At 52.0% G+C, this 14,163-nt stretch overlaps 1 protein-coding gene across 2 annotated transcripts; it reads left to right on the plus strand.

The window, feature by feature from the left end:
- Positions 1-231: 231 nt before the first annotated feature.
- Positions 232-13,914, plus strand: ENO1 (enolase 1). Of its 2 annotated transcripts, none has more exons than XM_019976474.2 (12): positions 232-389; positions 2,605-2,698; positions 5,206-5,301; positions 6,241-6,299; positions 8,030-8,099; positions 8,556-8,689; positions 9,072-9,294; positions 10,519-10,716; positions 11,316-11,517; positions 11,912-12,020; positions 12,225-12,283; positions 13,496-13,914. In XM_019976474.2, the coding sequence occupies exons 2-12, from the start codon at positions 2,614-2,616 to the stop codon at positions 13,563-13,565; spliced, it is 1,305 nt and encodes a 434-aa protein (XP_019832033.1). In that variant the 5' UTR covers positions 232-389; positions 2,605-2,613; the 3' UTR covers positions 13,566-13,914. The 2 variants fall into 2 exon arrangements, with proteins under 2 accessions (XP_019832033.1, XP_019832032.1); XM_019976473.2 differs by lacking the exon at positions 6,241-6,299 and adding an exon at positions 6,602-6,660.
- The last annotated feature ends 249 nt before the right edge of the window (positions 13,915-14,163 follow it).

A 14,163-nucleotide genomic window follows, 5' to 3' on the forward strand; every position in this document is an offset into this window, starting at 1 on the left:
GATGGGGGGGACCTCGGCCGGACACTGGAGCGAAGGGGGACTGGGGCTCGTCCATACCCCACCCATTTGCTGGGGCAGTGGGGACGCCCCAGCCCGGTCCAGCCCTACCTCCCTGGTATGTCGCCCCCTCTAACCATCCGCAGCGGCCGCAGCTCCTCCCTTCCCTCGGACGAGAGACCGAGTGACGGCGCGCTGAGCCAATGGCAAGGCGTCGCGGAGGGGGGCGGGGACTGGGCGGGGTCCCCTCCGGGCTGGGCAGGAAGTCCTGTCCTGCGGCGCGGAGAAGAGCTCGGGGTAGTCGGAGCGCTCGGAGTTTGCCACTTATCGGTCATCCTTGGTGTCCGCAGCACTCTCTCCCTCTCTCTAGGGCGGCGACCTCCGGCGGCCGGGTGAGAACTCGAGGAAGGGCTGCCGAGCAAGCGCCCGCGCGGGCGCCGCGTGGGTCCCCCGGGCTCGCGGGCGCTCCTGCCGGTCAGACTGCGGGTGGGGGGTTCGGCTGGGATGGGGAAGGGATGGGTCCGCCCTCGCGACTGGCCTCCCTGGCCAGAGTCCCGGCTCGACGCTGGGGCACCGCGCCCGGTTTCTCCGGAGGGGAAAGTGCAGCTTAGCCTGAGATTAACGGGTTACGGGCCCGCGTAACTGTCCCGGGAGATCAGGGGTACAACACGCAGTCACCAAGACAGCAGGCGGCGAGGGTGGAAGGTTTGGGAAGTGCTCCAGGTCCAACCTGCGTGCTCATTAAAGCCAGGCCCTTACGAAAATGGACAAAGAGGCCGAGAAAGGAGAGATTCCCGCGAAGCTGCAACTTCCCCCTCCGGGCCCCGCGCCCCTGCCTCCCGCTGGTGGCCCCCGGCCTGGCGCCTAGGTGTCCAGCCCGTCGCTGCTCCGGAATGAGCAGGGACTAATGTGGGTTTAGAAGGCGCTTGTCCTGGAAGAGACTGCAGCGGAGCCGGGGAGTCATTGGGAAGCCCTTCTGGCGACCTCACCCAGGTCGGGCACGAGCCGCTCTCGGCTTCCCAGGCTGGCCACCAACAGTCAACCCCTGATCTGACATAAAAAGGATGTATTTTGCGAAATCTTGTTCGCTGCTTCCTCTGCAATGTGGTCTTCCCCTTGAGCGGTGTGGGCAGCCGGCTGACCTGCTTCCGGGGCACGTGTAGGCCCCGGCTGCCCGGTCTGCCCAGGCTGCCTCTGGTCCGGGGTTCAGTCTAGACCGATAAAAAGACGTGCAGGCTCCCAGTCAGACACTCCTTCCTCTCTCTGTGTGCTCATAGCATTTTAATAACTTGGGAGAAAAGTTTTTCTATACAATTTAAAGATAAGTTGAACTTTATTTTTACATCATAAAATAAGTTGATTACTTTCTCTTATATCACTAAAAGGAAACCAAAAATGAAATCTTACAACGGTGTGATGAGGTAGTGAAATGAATATGTGTTTAAAAGTGTATCTAAAAACTGTAAAGTAAATCAGTGGTGGCCTGAGGATGAGGGGACAGTGACTGGAAATGGCCTAAGGGAACTTTTTGGCAGTGATAAATGTTACACAGGTATGATTGCCCAAACCCCAAAGTTAACTAGAATTTTAAAATGAGAAAAAATTTAAGCAAATTTGCCTTTTTGTCTTTTTATTGGCTAATGAATAAAAACTCCATTGTTACAAAGACAAAGCCACGCACGTGACTTCATGTCTAATTTTGAAACTTAAAAAGATGCCATTTGCTGCTTCAGAACATTCCAGAGAAGATAACTGGAGGAGGGCCCAGTTAGATAATGGCTTTTGAACAGTGATTAGATGTCCACCTCTGTCTTACAAGATGTTCAATTAGTTTATTCCTTGGAGATCCCCTGGGAGGGAAAGCAAGAAAAGGGGGACTTTTTTTTTTTTTTTTTTTTAGCTTTTGATATTTACTCTTTGTAGCTGCAACCCCCACCTTTTTTTAAGGTGTTTTCAAAGGAAACTTCTTCACTTGGCATATCCTGGTGCTCAAAAAAATCGTTTCTCTAGGTACAATTCATGATTTTCATAATTAAGATTTTTAGTTGGGGTGAAATGCCCACTGAAAGAAACACTAATTAGATAACGTTATTTTTGTGCCCTGTCTTGCTGAAAACCCAAGCACTGTGAGGTTTGAAAGGCTCAGAAATTGGCAAAGCTCACAGCACACCGACCAAGAAGCTCACTCCTCCCTTCCAAACTCATAATTTCTGATTATTCTATATCAACCCGTTAAAGAGCCTCCTGATGCCTCAAGTTACCTGATGAATTGTGTTTCCAGCTTTTAATTCACTGTTCCACTACAAACCAGATTTTCCTCCTGTAGTTTATTTTTTTTTCAATCCCACCAGCACACATGTGGTCAGGCTTTCTTTGCTTGCATGACCAGCCCTGAGTTAGTAGGGCCTTTCAGAGCTGCCCCCCGCCTACTTTTTAGGAACAATTCCCACTGCTTTCCAGCAGGCATTTTCTAGTCACCCTTCCTACATTAATTTTTAGTTATATGCAGACTCTTCCTAGTCTAGGAATCCTCAGACGTGACCCCGTGAATAATGAGCTGAGGTTTCGTTATGGTTCATGGAAAACGTGAACTGTGTTTCCCTGCAGAAAGTCACCATGTCCATCCTGAAGGTCCACGCCAGAGAGATCTTTGACTCTCGTGGGAATCCCACCGTTGAGGTTGATCTCTTCACCGCGAAAGGTATGTGCCACCTTTGTTGCTATAGTCCCTTGCACCACATTCCATTTTTTAAAGCTTCAAATGACAGAGCCTTAGGCGAGAAACAGCCTGTGGTCTGGAAAGCCTTTCTTTCTGATCTACACGTGCTGGTAGGCTGTGGTGCTGGTAGGCTGTGCTCCGAGGCTGGGAGGCAAGAGGCCCTTGTGCTTCTTGGTATTTAGAGCACCGCGCAGGTCAGCTCCTAGATCACTGAGGTAGGGAGGTAAGGTGATACCTTGTCCCTAAAAGGGCGCGTCACTCGTTTGCCTCACAGCTTGTTGTGACCAAATAAGTAGGCACGGTGTGGTAGGATGGATCTTCCTTGAAAAGGAAAGAGATTAGGGGAGTATAAGGGTATATATAGCGCTCTTATCTCTGCTTCCAGAAATCACTCTTAGAGGATCAGGGACAGTTTTTACTTGGGGGTGTTGGGACATTCCAGAGGCTGGTATTTTTACCTCACTATAAGTCCACATAGGAAGAATTTGCCCGCATTCGAAAAGAATAGAATGGGACCCCCTTAAAATGTTCCCTCCTTAATCTTTTTTACTTTAAGAAAATCTAACCCTAGCCCCTGTGTTACCTCCAGCAACATCTCAGCCATTTTCTAAATGGCCCAAGTGCATGAAGTTGGAAAGGGAGGTTCAGGCAGAGAGGCACCCAGTGGTGCCGAGCACAGACCTGCCAGACAGAGCTGAGTCATGGTCTGAATCACAGGCCTGGCAGAGGAACCTCCAGCCCATCCCTTCCTGTCCTGCCTTCCCCCTTGCCCAGAAAGTGAAGGCTCCTCAAGTCTAGATTCATCCAGCAGAAGTCTACCTGTGGTTACTGTGGGGATTGCCATGAGAACACCATTGCTGCTAGGCATGTGCCTTGTGGATTCTCAGAAGATTGCAAGAATTTCCTTTCAGTTTTTGAGATTGGCTCACTTAGAGAGTGGAACTTTCCACTTGGAAATTAACGGACTTTGAACAAGGAAAAAAGACCCAGGGTGCTAAAAGATTGTTGAGAAGGAGGCATTTTCTTTGAAACTCTTTAAAATGACTAAAATTAATGTCTTTTAACATTTAAATGAATGGGACTTTCTCTTTTGTGTTTTAATCCTTTTCAGGAAGAATAAAAAGGCCAGGAAATCATAAATTTGTTAAGAACCTTTCATCATATCTTTCTTTCTTAGAATTTATTTTTTAGGCCAGTTTTAGGTTTGCAGCAAAATCAAGTGGAAAGTAGAGTGTTCCCATCTATCCCCCATCCCCACCATCAACACTCTGACCTGAGCAGTAGAGTCAAACCTGCATTGACACGTTATCACCCCAAATCCATAGTTGACCTTCTTCACCTAGACTAACCTTTGTTAGAGTCAAGGCTGCACTGACTCGTTATCAGCCAAAGTACATAGCTGACCGTAGAATCACTCTTACTTCCATCGTGTCTTCTCCTCGTCCAGGGCTGATGGATACAGAGAAAGCCAGGGGCTGGATACAAAGAACATGTGGCCCTCTGCTCACACAGTCATGTGGTGACACAAGCATGTAACCAAGTGTGACTGAGATACTTGGTTGATCTTTTCCTCTTCAGTCGAGTTGCCTTCACATCCCCGCACCCGCCAGTTCTCAGAGGGGAAATCCCTGACAGTTTCAAGAAGGCTGCCTGCACTTCCTGCTCCCCTAACCCTGTCTGCCCCATGTAACCGGATCTCTGCAGTACCTTTCCTGACCCCGTCTGTCCTCCAAGGACAGCTGCCACTTTCTGCTCCACAGTCTAGGCTTAGCCAGGCGGCTGGCTTCTGTATCTACAGGACTGGATTGGGTTCTAGTGTCATTAACTCTGCGCCTTTGTTGTCCTTATTCCTTTTCTCTTCCAGCCTGTCCTGTTAGGCAGAGAACCTCCAAATAGCATTCACTGCTGCCTAAGCTGAGGCACATGAGCTGTAGAGATTCCTCTTGAGCCTTCCAAACTTGAAAGCTAGCAACACGATCTCAGTTGTCTAAGGGAAGCTTAGCAACAGTGCTCTCTAACCAGACTGTCTAAAATAGCTTGGTGTTTCCATGGGTTACTAGCTTCTAGAACATGACAAATCCCGCAAGTGGATTTATGGTGCTTCTGTTGGACTGTGTGGCTGGGGGTGGTCCATGGGCCAGCAGCAGGGCACCACCTGGGAGCTTTCAGAGATGTGGACTCAAATGTCCTGTCATGTCTCAGGATCTGCATTTTAACCCACAGGTGCTGTGTGTGCATGTTAAATCTGGAGAAGCTCTGCTCTAGACCTTTATCTTTAAACTAGAGAGATTCATCAGCTCTGCTGTAGGGTCTTCGGTATAAAGTCGTAAAAGCATGGGAGGCCGGAGGAACAGCCATCTTGAGTCTCCCCGATGTTGGGAGGAAGTGACCATTTCCTGAGGGCAGATGCCCTCTGTGCCGGGAGGGATCTGAGAGCTATTGCTTAATCATTAGTAAACATTTCCCCCCCTCCCTCTCTCAACATCCAGGTCTCTTCAGAGCTGCTGTGCCCAGTGGCGCTTCAACTGGAATCTATGAGGCCCTGGAGCTCCGGGACAATGATAAGACGCGCTACATGGGGAAAGGTGAGCACAGACCCAGGCCGGCTCGGCCCTGGCGGCCATGGCCTCCCTCCTCCCTGCAGCTCGCATCTGAGGGCAGGAGACCTCTGATTTGGCCCAGGGTGTGGACGGCGAGCATGTGTACCGCCCAAGGGAGAGAGAGCTGGCTGACTGATGCCAGGGTCCCTGAGCCTGTAACCCAGGGCAGGCGTTTTCACTCTTCTTTCTCCTGCGATTTGTCTCCAGTCTGTGAAGAACTCCTGGTTGGGCCAGGGAACGAGGGAGAAGAAGACACGTTAGCTAGTCCTCAGGAGAAGCCTCTCGTCCTCCAGGAGGGCTCTGAGGGCCTTCCTGGCCGGCTGGCCTCTTGCTGGGGTGTGGTCTCGGGGTGGAGGCTTCCGACTCATCATGGATAGAGCAGTCGTTGTCTCTCTGGCAGAGGCCAGGTCACAGAAAAGCAGACAGGGCTGGACTGCACTCTCCATGGAGCAGTGTCACCCCGGGGATGCGAATTGGTTCTGGAGAGAAGGCCGGAGCACAGGCTGTGTCATGGTTCATGGCCCTCCCAAGGGCCACACTGTAAGGAGATGGAGGGCACGAGTTGGCTGCCAACCTTCCAGGGGAGGGAGATGAGGAAAATGGGCCAGGGACACTGCATCGGAGGGGCAGCAGCGAGTGAGGTCAGGTTGAAGGGGACACAGGGCCAGGGTCACGGCGGCTCCACTGCAGGGGGCAGCTTCTGTAAAGAGCTCTCCTGAGGGGTCTCGCTGGCAGCCCAGGTGGACTCCTGCCCAAGGCAGGAGGACCACGCCCCACCCCAGTTAGGATGAGGCCGAATGCATGGTCCCCACTGCCTTCTCCCCACCTTCCTGTTTCCTCTCTTTTTCTCACTCAGCGCCCTTCACAAACCTGTTCTCTTCTGAGTCTTTCTTTTTTCCTTCTCTGTCAATCTCTGCTGGTCAGGTGTCTCCAGACCCGTTAAGTATATTAACGAGTTCCTGGCGCCAGCCTTGTGCACACAGGTAATACACGGGGCATCCTTTAGCCTCTGCAGCTGGCCTGTCCAGTGCATGGTCTTGCCAACTAACTTCCCTCCAGACACTGTTTGGCGGCTCTGTGTGTGGCTCTAACCCCTGGGGGTCCTAGGTAAGAGCACTCAGACTGGGCCAGAAAGCCCTCCGATTCCGGGAGGAGAGGGCCAGGGGTCCCGTTGAAGGTCTCTGGTGGGCTCTGAATATCTGGGTGAATATGGTGAGCGGTTCTCCAGCAGTGCTGCTCAAGCCTCTCATCAGCGTCGGTAATTTGATTTGATTATTCCTTCTAGGTGTCTCAAAGGCTGTTGAGCACATCAATAAAACTATTGCGCCTGCCCTGGTTAGCAAGGTAGGACCCGCCTCCTGATGACTAATGTATATTAATGCTATCAGAGCGCCGCCGCCCAGTCCAGGCCGGGGGGCTTTCCTGTTTACAGAAGAGCTTATTCTGAGAGCTAAAGAAGCCGGTGGGCTTCCCTGTTGTGCATGCGAATTACTTGGCCTTTGCTGACCTGCCCTCTGCCTGTGTGGCCATGTCTAACAGAGCATGGAACTGGATTCGAGGGACAGGAGGCTCCAAGAGCCTTGATGTTTCCCAGCAATGATCTAGACCTCTGGGGAGTTAAGATCCAGATTTTAAGGGTGGCTCCCAGGGATGTTGAATGTAGTACCCATTCAGTGGCGACTGACTGGTTTTTTTCATGAGCTGTGGAATTATATGTTTAAACAGCAGAACTCTTGTTAAATAAAATCCTATTTGGAGCCTCAATATGGCAAACAGATTTAAGTAGAGCTGCTGTAGAGGAAGTGGGGCTGGGGACCTCACAGCCCAACCTGCTCAGCTACTTTTTTGTCGCTTTTATCCTCCCTCCAGCCCCTCCCTCCCAGATTCCTATGGCCTAGCCTGGCCTCATGGGTCCTCCTTGGCGTGGTCCCTCTCCCAGCTCCACTCTGTGTGCCCATGGCAAGTGGCACCTCTGCTGGTTCTATTCCCAGCTTACCTGGTGATTGGTCCCCAGGCAGAGTTTCCATCACTGCTCTGCCGTCCCAGCCTCCTGGCCCCCTCCACACACAAGAAAGATGATAAATAATTTGCTGTTGTGAAGTTTTTAAAGTAATGTTGACTTTTATTTCATTACTTTGAGCCAGTTTTTAAGATGCCAATTTGGTTACTTTATAACTCTCACAAAAAGTATTCATTTTGGTCAGTTATCAAACATTTTGGGGATTTCCCTGGCAGTCCAGTGATTAAGACTCCACACTCCCAATGCAGGGGACCTAGGTTTGATCCCTGGTCAGGGAACTAAGATCCCACATGCCGCACACAACCTGGTGTAAAACATTAAATAAAGATTATTATTATTTTTTTATTTTGGCCTTGTGGACTACCTACCATCAGATACTCAGACGTCCTCATTGAGGACAGCTGAGTGACAGCAGAAACTGACTTTGGTGAGCACAGTGCTTCAAATAAAGAACAATGAGTTCTGCTGTTTTACAGCCCCCAAAGTCAAAATGCTGGGAGAATTATGTGATGCTCTTACAGCCTGTGAAGGGCAGTATTGTGTCTCCCTGTTTTCTCCTGACATGGATAAGCACAGAACCGACCTGGGCTTTGCACGGTTCCCAGGGCTGGTGGCTCTGTGACAGGAGGGCCCAGGGCGTGCGGGTAGAAGCACCATTCTGTCCAAGCAGCTCACCCTCCCTTCTCCCTGCAGAAGCTGAACGTCGTGGAGCAGGAGAAGATCGACAAGCTGATGATAGAGATGGATGGCACAGAAAATAAGTGTGAGTGGCCCAAGGGGAACCTTTGCAGGATGGTCGTGGCTTCTCCTGAAGACTCTTGAAGTCCCTTGGGGAGAGGTCATGTCCCTAACGATGAGTTATGTGACCAGATAGCTGTGGTCCTTGCCTCACGTTCATAAATTACATTTTTAAATATCAGGAGTACAGCCAGCTGACAGCAGCAGGTGTGGAGGGTTACTCAGAAGAGGCCTGTGCTTTAGGTAGTCTAGCAATTTGCAGAACTTGCTAGAGTTCCATAGACCAAAGAAAGGGCTTTCTCTTTGGGTGAAGAGCAGATGAATGTATGTGGGAAGAAGGCTGTTGTATTTCTGGTGTGACAGAGATGAAGAGGTTCAGAATACAATCCAGGGCTCACACAGTGGTGGTCCAGGCGGGAATGCCAGCTGGAGGAAGGCTGGTGGGTAAGACATACCTTCATTTAACTCTGTTCTGTTCCAGCCAAGTTTGGTGCGAACGCCATCCTGGGCGTGTCCCTGGCTGTCTGCAAGGCTGGTGCTGTGGAGAAGGGGGTGCCCCTCTACCGCCACATCGCCGACTTGGCTGGCAATGCTGAGGTCATCCTGCCAGTTCCGGTGAGTAGCTGGTTTGAGCTTCCCGTGTGCAGAGGAGGGAGTGTTTGCTTTCTCAGGGGGACCTGAGACCTCCCGCCTCTCCAGTTCATCCATATGTGACCCTCCAGCACGAGGGTACGAGCAGGCTCTGGGGGTCTCGGCTGCAGACTCCTCTGCCAGTGCCGGCTGACAGTGACCTTGAGCGGTGACCCGGCTGCCCTGTACGCATCTCCTTAATTGTCGATGGGAGAGGCACTCTATACTTGTCTTGTTGGATTGTGTGCACCTGTGGTGGTGGCCGCAGTGCACTGATGCATGGGCTCCACGCGGGAGCCGGGCATTGTGGGTCTGCTGGGGCAGGGAGACCCTCCGGGCCAGGAGCTATACTCCTCTCTCCCCACAGGCTTTCAATGTCATCAACGGTGGCTCTCATGCTGGCAACAAGCTGGCCATGCAGGAGTTTATGATCCTTCCTGTTGGGGCCGAAAACTTCCGGGAGGCCATGCGCATCGGAGCAGAGGTTTACCACAACCTGAAGAATGTCATCAAGGAGAAATATGGGAAGGATGCCACCAACGTGGGAGATGAGGGCGGCTTTGCCCCCAACATCCTGGAGAACAAAGAAGGTAGTGGCTCCAGGGGAGCCCCCACCCTGGGCACCGCGGTGCCCCTCCCGACCCCCAGTCTGCCTTTTCCACCTTCCATTCATCAAGTACCAAATCGCAAAACCCTTTGTGATTTAAGAAACTAGCACTTCCTTTAAAAAAAAAAAAGAGGTTTTCTTATTAATTTGATTTCTGAATGGCCCGATGATTTGCTTAAACTGGGCTGTCAGTGGGCTCGAGAGGCAGTTTGTTCTCCTACCATCCTTGCTCCCCAGCGATGGCAAAAGTGTGCAGCCTGCTCCCTGTTTAAGGATACTGGCATGCTGAGGTTTCAGGTCATTCAGCCGCAGTAATGCCGCACATGCTTTGTTTCACTTTGAATCCTTAGATGCAGAATTAAATGTGAGAGTTGAATAGAGGATACAGAAGTCTTAGGAGAAGAATTCATGGCTGAGTTTTCTGTTTTAGAAGAAAAAGTTAGGGTTGCAAGCATATTTCATGGGCTTCAGGGATGGTTAGTGGAAGGAAAGGTCCATCCTGACCTTTGGGTCAATCATACACAATAGCTGACATTCAACTATTATAACTTATAAAAACCCAGCCGTTTCACGTGGTTTGAATCTTGGGCACCTTTGCTGTGCAACAGTAGCCAGTGTCTTGGTCAGTTTCCCTATAGGCAGTGCTCCTGAGTGAGGCTGACCCTAAGCCTGGACCTGGATAGCAGAGCCACAGCGTGGGGTTCCCTGTCAGTCCACTGGGCTCCCTCTTGGATCGCAGCCTTGTTGAACAGTCACTTAAATCGTGTCTTGACTCTTTTCAATCCCGTGGACTACAGCATGCCAGGGTTCCTGTCCTTCACCCTCTCCTGGAGTTTGCTCAGATTCATTTCCATTTAGTCGGTGATGCTGTCTAATCATCTTATCCTCTGTCTTGGCTCTATTTAAAGCCCGTTCTTCGGGACAGCTGATCTCAGCTGGTCACTGTAACTGTATCTTGGCCAGCACAGCTGTTCTTTGGTGCTAAATTTGGGAGCGTTTGTCAGTGAAAAAGCCTCTGAGAGTCAGTTTCCAACTTGGCCATGCGCTTGTGGCCCTGAGCAAAGGTTTCTTGCCCCAGAACATAAAAAGGTTCCTGGAATCTTGAGACTGGTGGTTGGGGCCAGAGCACCTTATCCTCCCTATGTTACGGTTCCCACTGGGCAGAGCTGGCCTGGTCTCCAAAGTCGTCACCACCATCTCTTTCCAGCCCTGGAGCTGCTGAAGAATGCCATCGGCAAGGCTGGCTACAGCGACAAGGTCGTCATCGGCATGGACGTAGCTGCCTCTGAGTTCTACAGGTCGGGCAAGTATGACCTGGACTTCAAGTCGCCCGATGACCCCAGCAGGTACATCACACCCGACGAGCTGGCCAACCTGTACAAGTCCTTCATCAGGGACTACCCAGGTGAGTGTTCCCAGGGCATCTGCGGGTGTGAGTGGCGGGTAGCGCCCCCGCGGTGGCGACATGGTGTGAGCGCCTGTGTCACCGTCACAACAGCCTCCTGAAGAAGCAGATGTGAGGCAAAGACTGCCGGGCGCTCCTGCACACGGGAGAGGGGACACTGAGGCAGAGAGTGGGTTAGCACTTGCCCAGGGGCGCTCGGCCAACAGTGGCACAGGTGTTCACACCAGGCAGGGCCTGGGTGCCCGTGTCTAGCGTTGAGCGCCTTGGTGGAGATGGGGCTGGGACGCGCACCCCAGTATCACCCCTCTGGGTCCTCAGCCCTGTTCTTCCTCTCGGTGGCACTAAACTGAGAACCCCTTGGGCAGCAGGTTTTCTGCCTCCACGACCATGGGATTTCAGCATTGCAATTACCGTGCTCCCTGTCACAGGAGGGCTGGGTAGGGCGGACTCCTTCCAGGACTTGCTTTAGGGACAGGCTGTCTGCAGGTGGGAAGGGTGAGGCCAGGTGAGCCTCAGTTCGGGGGAGGTGGGGCTCCAGTGGTGTTGCTGGTCAGCAGCCTGGGAGGCCACCCTGATGAAACACACTCTACTGTCCGCAGTGGTGTCTATCGAGGACCCCTTCGACCAGGATGACTGGGAAGCTTGGCAGAAGTTCACTGCCAGCGCAGGGATCCAGGTGGTGGGGGATGACCTCACGGTGACCAACCCCAAGCGGATCGCCAAGGCCGTGAGCGAGAAATCGTGCAACTGCCTCCTGCTGAAAGTGAACCAGATTGGCTCTGTGACCGAGTCCCTGCAGGCGTGAGTGCCCTCCCTCCAGGGGCAGCTGTTGTGAAGAGAGGGGCCTGAACCTGGTGGTGGGGAGGGGGCTCCTGGTTGGAACTCCTGGTGGCATTTAAAGTTAGTGATGGCCCCCAGGGGACCGGGACACTTGGCAGCTGTGGCCTGGTCCTGACCGCTGGATGACCGTGCACTCAAGATTCCATCTCACATGGAGAAAGTTAGGGCACACACACACCTCTCTCTCGAGGAGGCTAAACCCACTAGGTTTCCAAATGTGACTACAGGGCAGAGAACGTCCTTGGGCCTTTAGGGGAGGTTGAAGGTTATCCTCGTCCCAGCAGTTGAGGGCTCGGGAGGGGCTGCAGTGCCTGAGCCGTGGAGCCATGCCAATCTGGTTTTCTCTGGCTCCTAGGTGCAAGCTGGCCCAGTCCAACGGGTGGGGCGTCATGGTGTCTCATCGCTCCGGGGAGACTGAGGACACCTTCATTGCTGACCTGGTGGTGGGGCTGTGCACGGGGCAGGTAAGGAGCTCCCTGACACGAACACAGATCTGGGGTGGGGGTGGAGAGAACGGAGTCCTGGGTGCCTCCTTCCCCCCTTCCCAGGTCAGAGAGCCTCCTTAAGGCCTTGCTGTCTCTACGCCTGGCACCCTCCCCTTGCCCAAAGCTTCCGAGAGGATTCAGTGTCCACTGTAAGCAGCTGTGGCCTTTGTTTTCTCCTTCCAGATCAAGACTGGTGCCCCTTGCCGATCCGAGCGCTTGGCCAAGTACAACCAGATCCTCAGGTAAGAAGCTGCCCGCGCTGAGTGTGGGCTTGGTCCCCAGGAGGAGCCCGTTTGTGCTCTGTGGTACGAGGTGGGTCAGGCGCCCTGGCCCCAGTGGTGTTAGGTTGGGGCCAGTCAGGCACCTGATAGCCCTGCCCTGGATCGGGCCTGCTCCGCACGACTGCCTGGTGGCTCCTGGTGGGAGAGGGAACTGCTCCCCTCTGGACAATTGCAACCTAGAATTTGGGGGAGCTACAAGGAGGCCTTAGTGATTCTCTGACTCTCCAGCCTTGTTTTGTGAACAGGATAACAGAGCTCAGAGAAAGAAAGAAAAATTGCTGAAGGGCAAACGGCAGGGTTTCCAATGTTCAGCTCCTTCGGACACTCTAGTCTCTCCCCTTTCTGTCCTTGAGAAGCTTTGCCTTTAAACACAGGGTGACCTGCCCTTCTGTTCTTTTCTTCCAGTCTTGAAGGGAAAAGGAACATCTGTTTCATAAGTCTTCCCACATTACCCCATCTTTAAAACTTTATCCTGGAAAATGCCAAACATATAAAATATAAGTGAATAATAGACCGTACTTCCTCTCCATCACGTGCATGCACCCGCTGTTCGTATTCCTCCGTGTTTTGTCTCTACACCCTTTTCTGAGAATCTTAAAGCAAATTCCAGGTATTTTGTGATTTCACTTGTGTATATTTCAGATAAAGCCTTACTTTTGTTTTTTAACATAACCACTCTACCATGATGGTTCCCACGATTAGTGGTAATTTCTTAGTGTCAACATTGGGTCTGTTCATCTAGCCTGTCTCCTCTCTCGTCGCTAAGTGACTTTTTTTTTTGACATCAGGATCCAAACAAAGTTCACACTGATAAGTGCCCCCGCCTTTTTGCCCTGTACCACTTATTAGTTCAAGAAACTGGGTTATCCTTTCATTTTAAAAATCTTTTTTCTTTTTCTTTTTTAAGTATTCTAAGAAGTCACAGTCCTACCATTTATATTAGGAAGGCAGGGCAGGAAGGAGAACAGGTGCCTGAGGAGAGCCCAGATGTTCTATTCCTGGTGTCTCCAAGAAGCTCAAATTTAGGAATTATTCGGGCAGACTGAGCGAGGGTTGAGTCCCCAAGTTCCTAGCAAGAAGTGTGTCCTTGACTACCTCTCTGGGTGGGAAAATTTATTGCATTGAAGTTTGACATCTGTCTTTCTCTCCCCATCTCTCTTTCTGCTTCCTAAGAATTGAAGAGGAACTGGGCAGCAAGGCCAAGTTTGCCGGCAGGAGCTTCAGAAACCCGCTCGCCAAGTAAGCTGTGGGTGGGCGAGCCCCTGCAGTCACTCGTTGGCTCCTTAGACCTGCATCTGATGTCACCGAGCAGTGTGAGGCCCCTGCTGATGCCCACAGGGGCCTCTGGTAGTTACCTGCCCTCTCCTCGTCCTGTGACGTCCCCGCTGCTTCCTTAGACCTGCTATAGAAGCCATGCCTGACCATCTGGAGCCCTGCTGGAAACCCTAGCTCTGTAATCACGTACTTGGCCCAAATCATTGTTCTTCTCACCTCGCTCCCACCAAGTATCCAGAGCCACATGTATCTAGGTTGTCATCTCTGAGGTGTCCAGTGGGTTCATGTGCAAAATAAAAAGGCCTGAGTGACCCGTATATATATGCCCTGTGTGTATGAAGTGGTGTCTGAGCCTGTCCTCACATCTTGGATATTCAGGAAGCACCTCTACAAGAACCAGAGGCTTTGTGTCAGGATAGAAGGAACAGGAGTTTGTGGAGGATGTTGTATAAGTCCTTGGGGAGGGCATGCTGGGGAAAAAGTGACAGGGGGTCAACCTGTGCCCTGCAGCAGAGGCTGGGCCAGTGCCAGGAGGCAGGGCCTGACTTCAGGACCAAGCTTGTTGG

Source organism: Bos indicus, chromosome 16 (assembly GCF_029378745.1).
Source record: "Bos indicus isolate NIAB-ARS_2022 breed Sahiwal x Tharparkar chromosome 16, NIAB-ARS_B.indTharparkar_mat_pri_1.0, whole genome shotgun sequence".
NCBI classification, from domain to species: Eukaryota; Metazoa; Chordata; class Mammalia; order Artiodactyla; family Bovidae; genus Bos; species Bos indicus.

What these genes read in the sequence shown, in the direction of transcription:
- ENO1 (XM_019976474.2), top strand. Translation starts at nt 2,614, where the DNA reads ATGTCCATCCTGAAGGTCCACGCCAGAGAGATCTTTGACTCTCGTGGG. An exon ending in GGATGGCACAGAAAATAAGT is followed by an intron (nt 8,100 to 8,555) that starts GTGAGTGGCCCA and finishes GTTCTGTTCCAG; the next exon opens with CCAAGTTTGGTGCGAACGCC. An exon ending in AGGTCATCCTGCCAGTTCCG is followed by an intron (nt 8,690 to 9,071) that starts GTGAGTAGCTGG and finishes CTCTCCCCACAG; the next exon opens with GCTTTCAATGTCATCAACGG.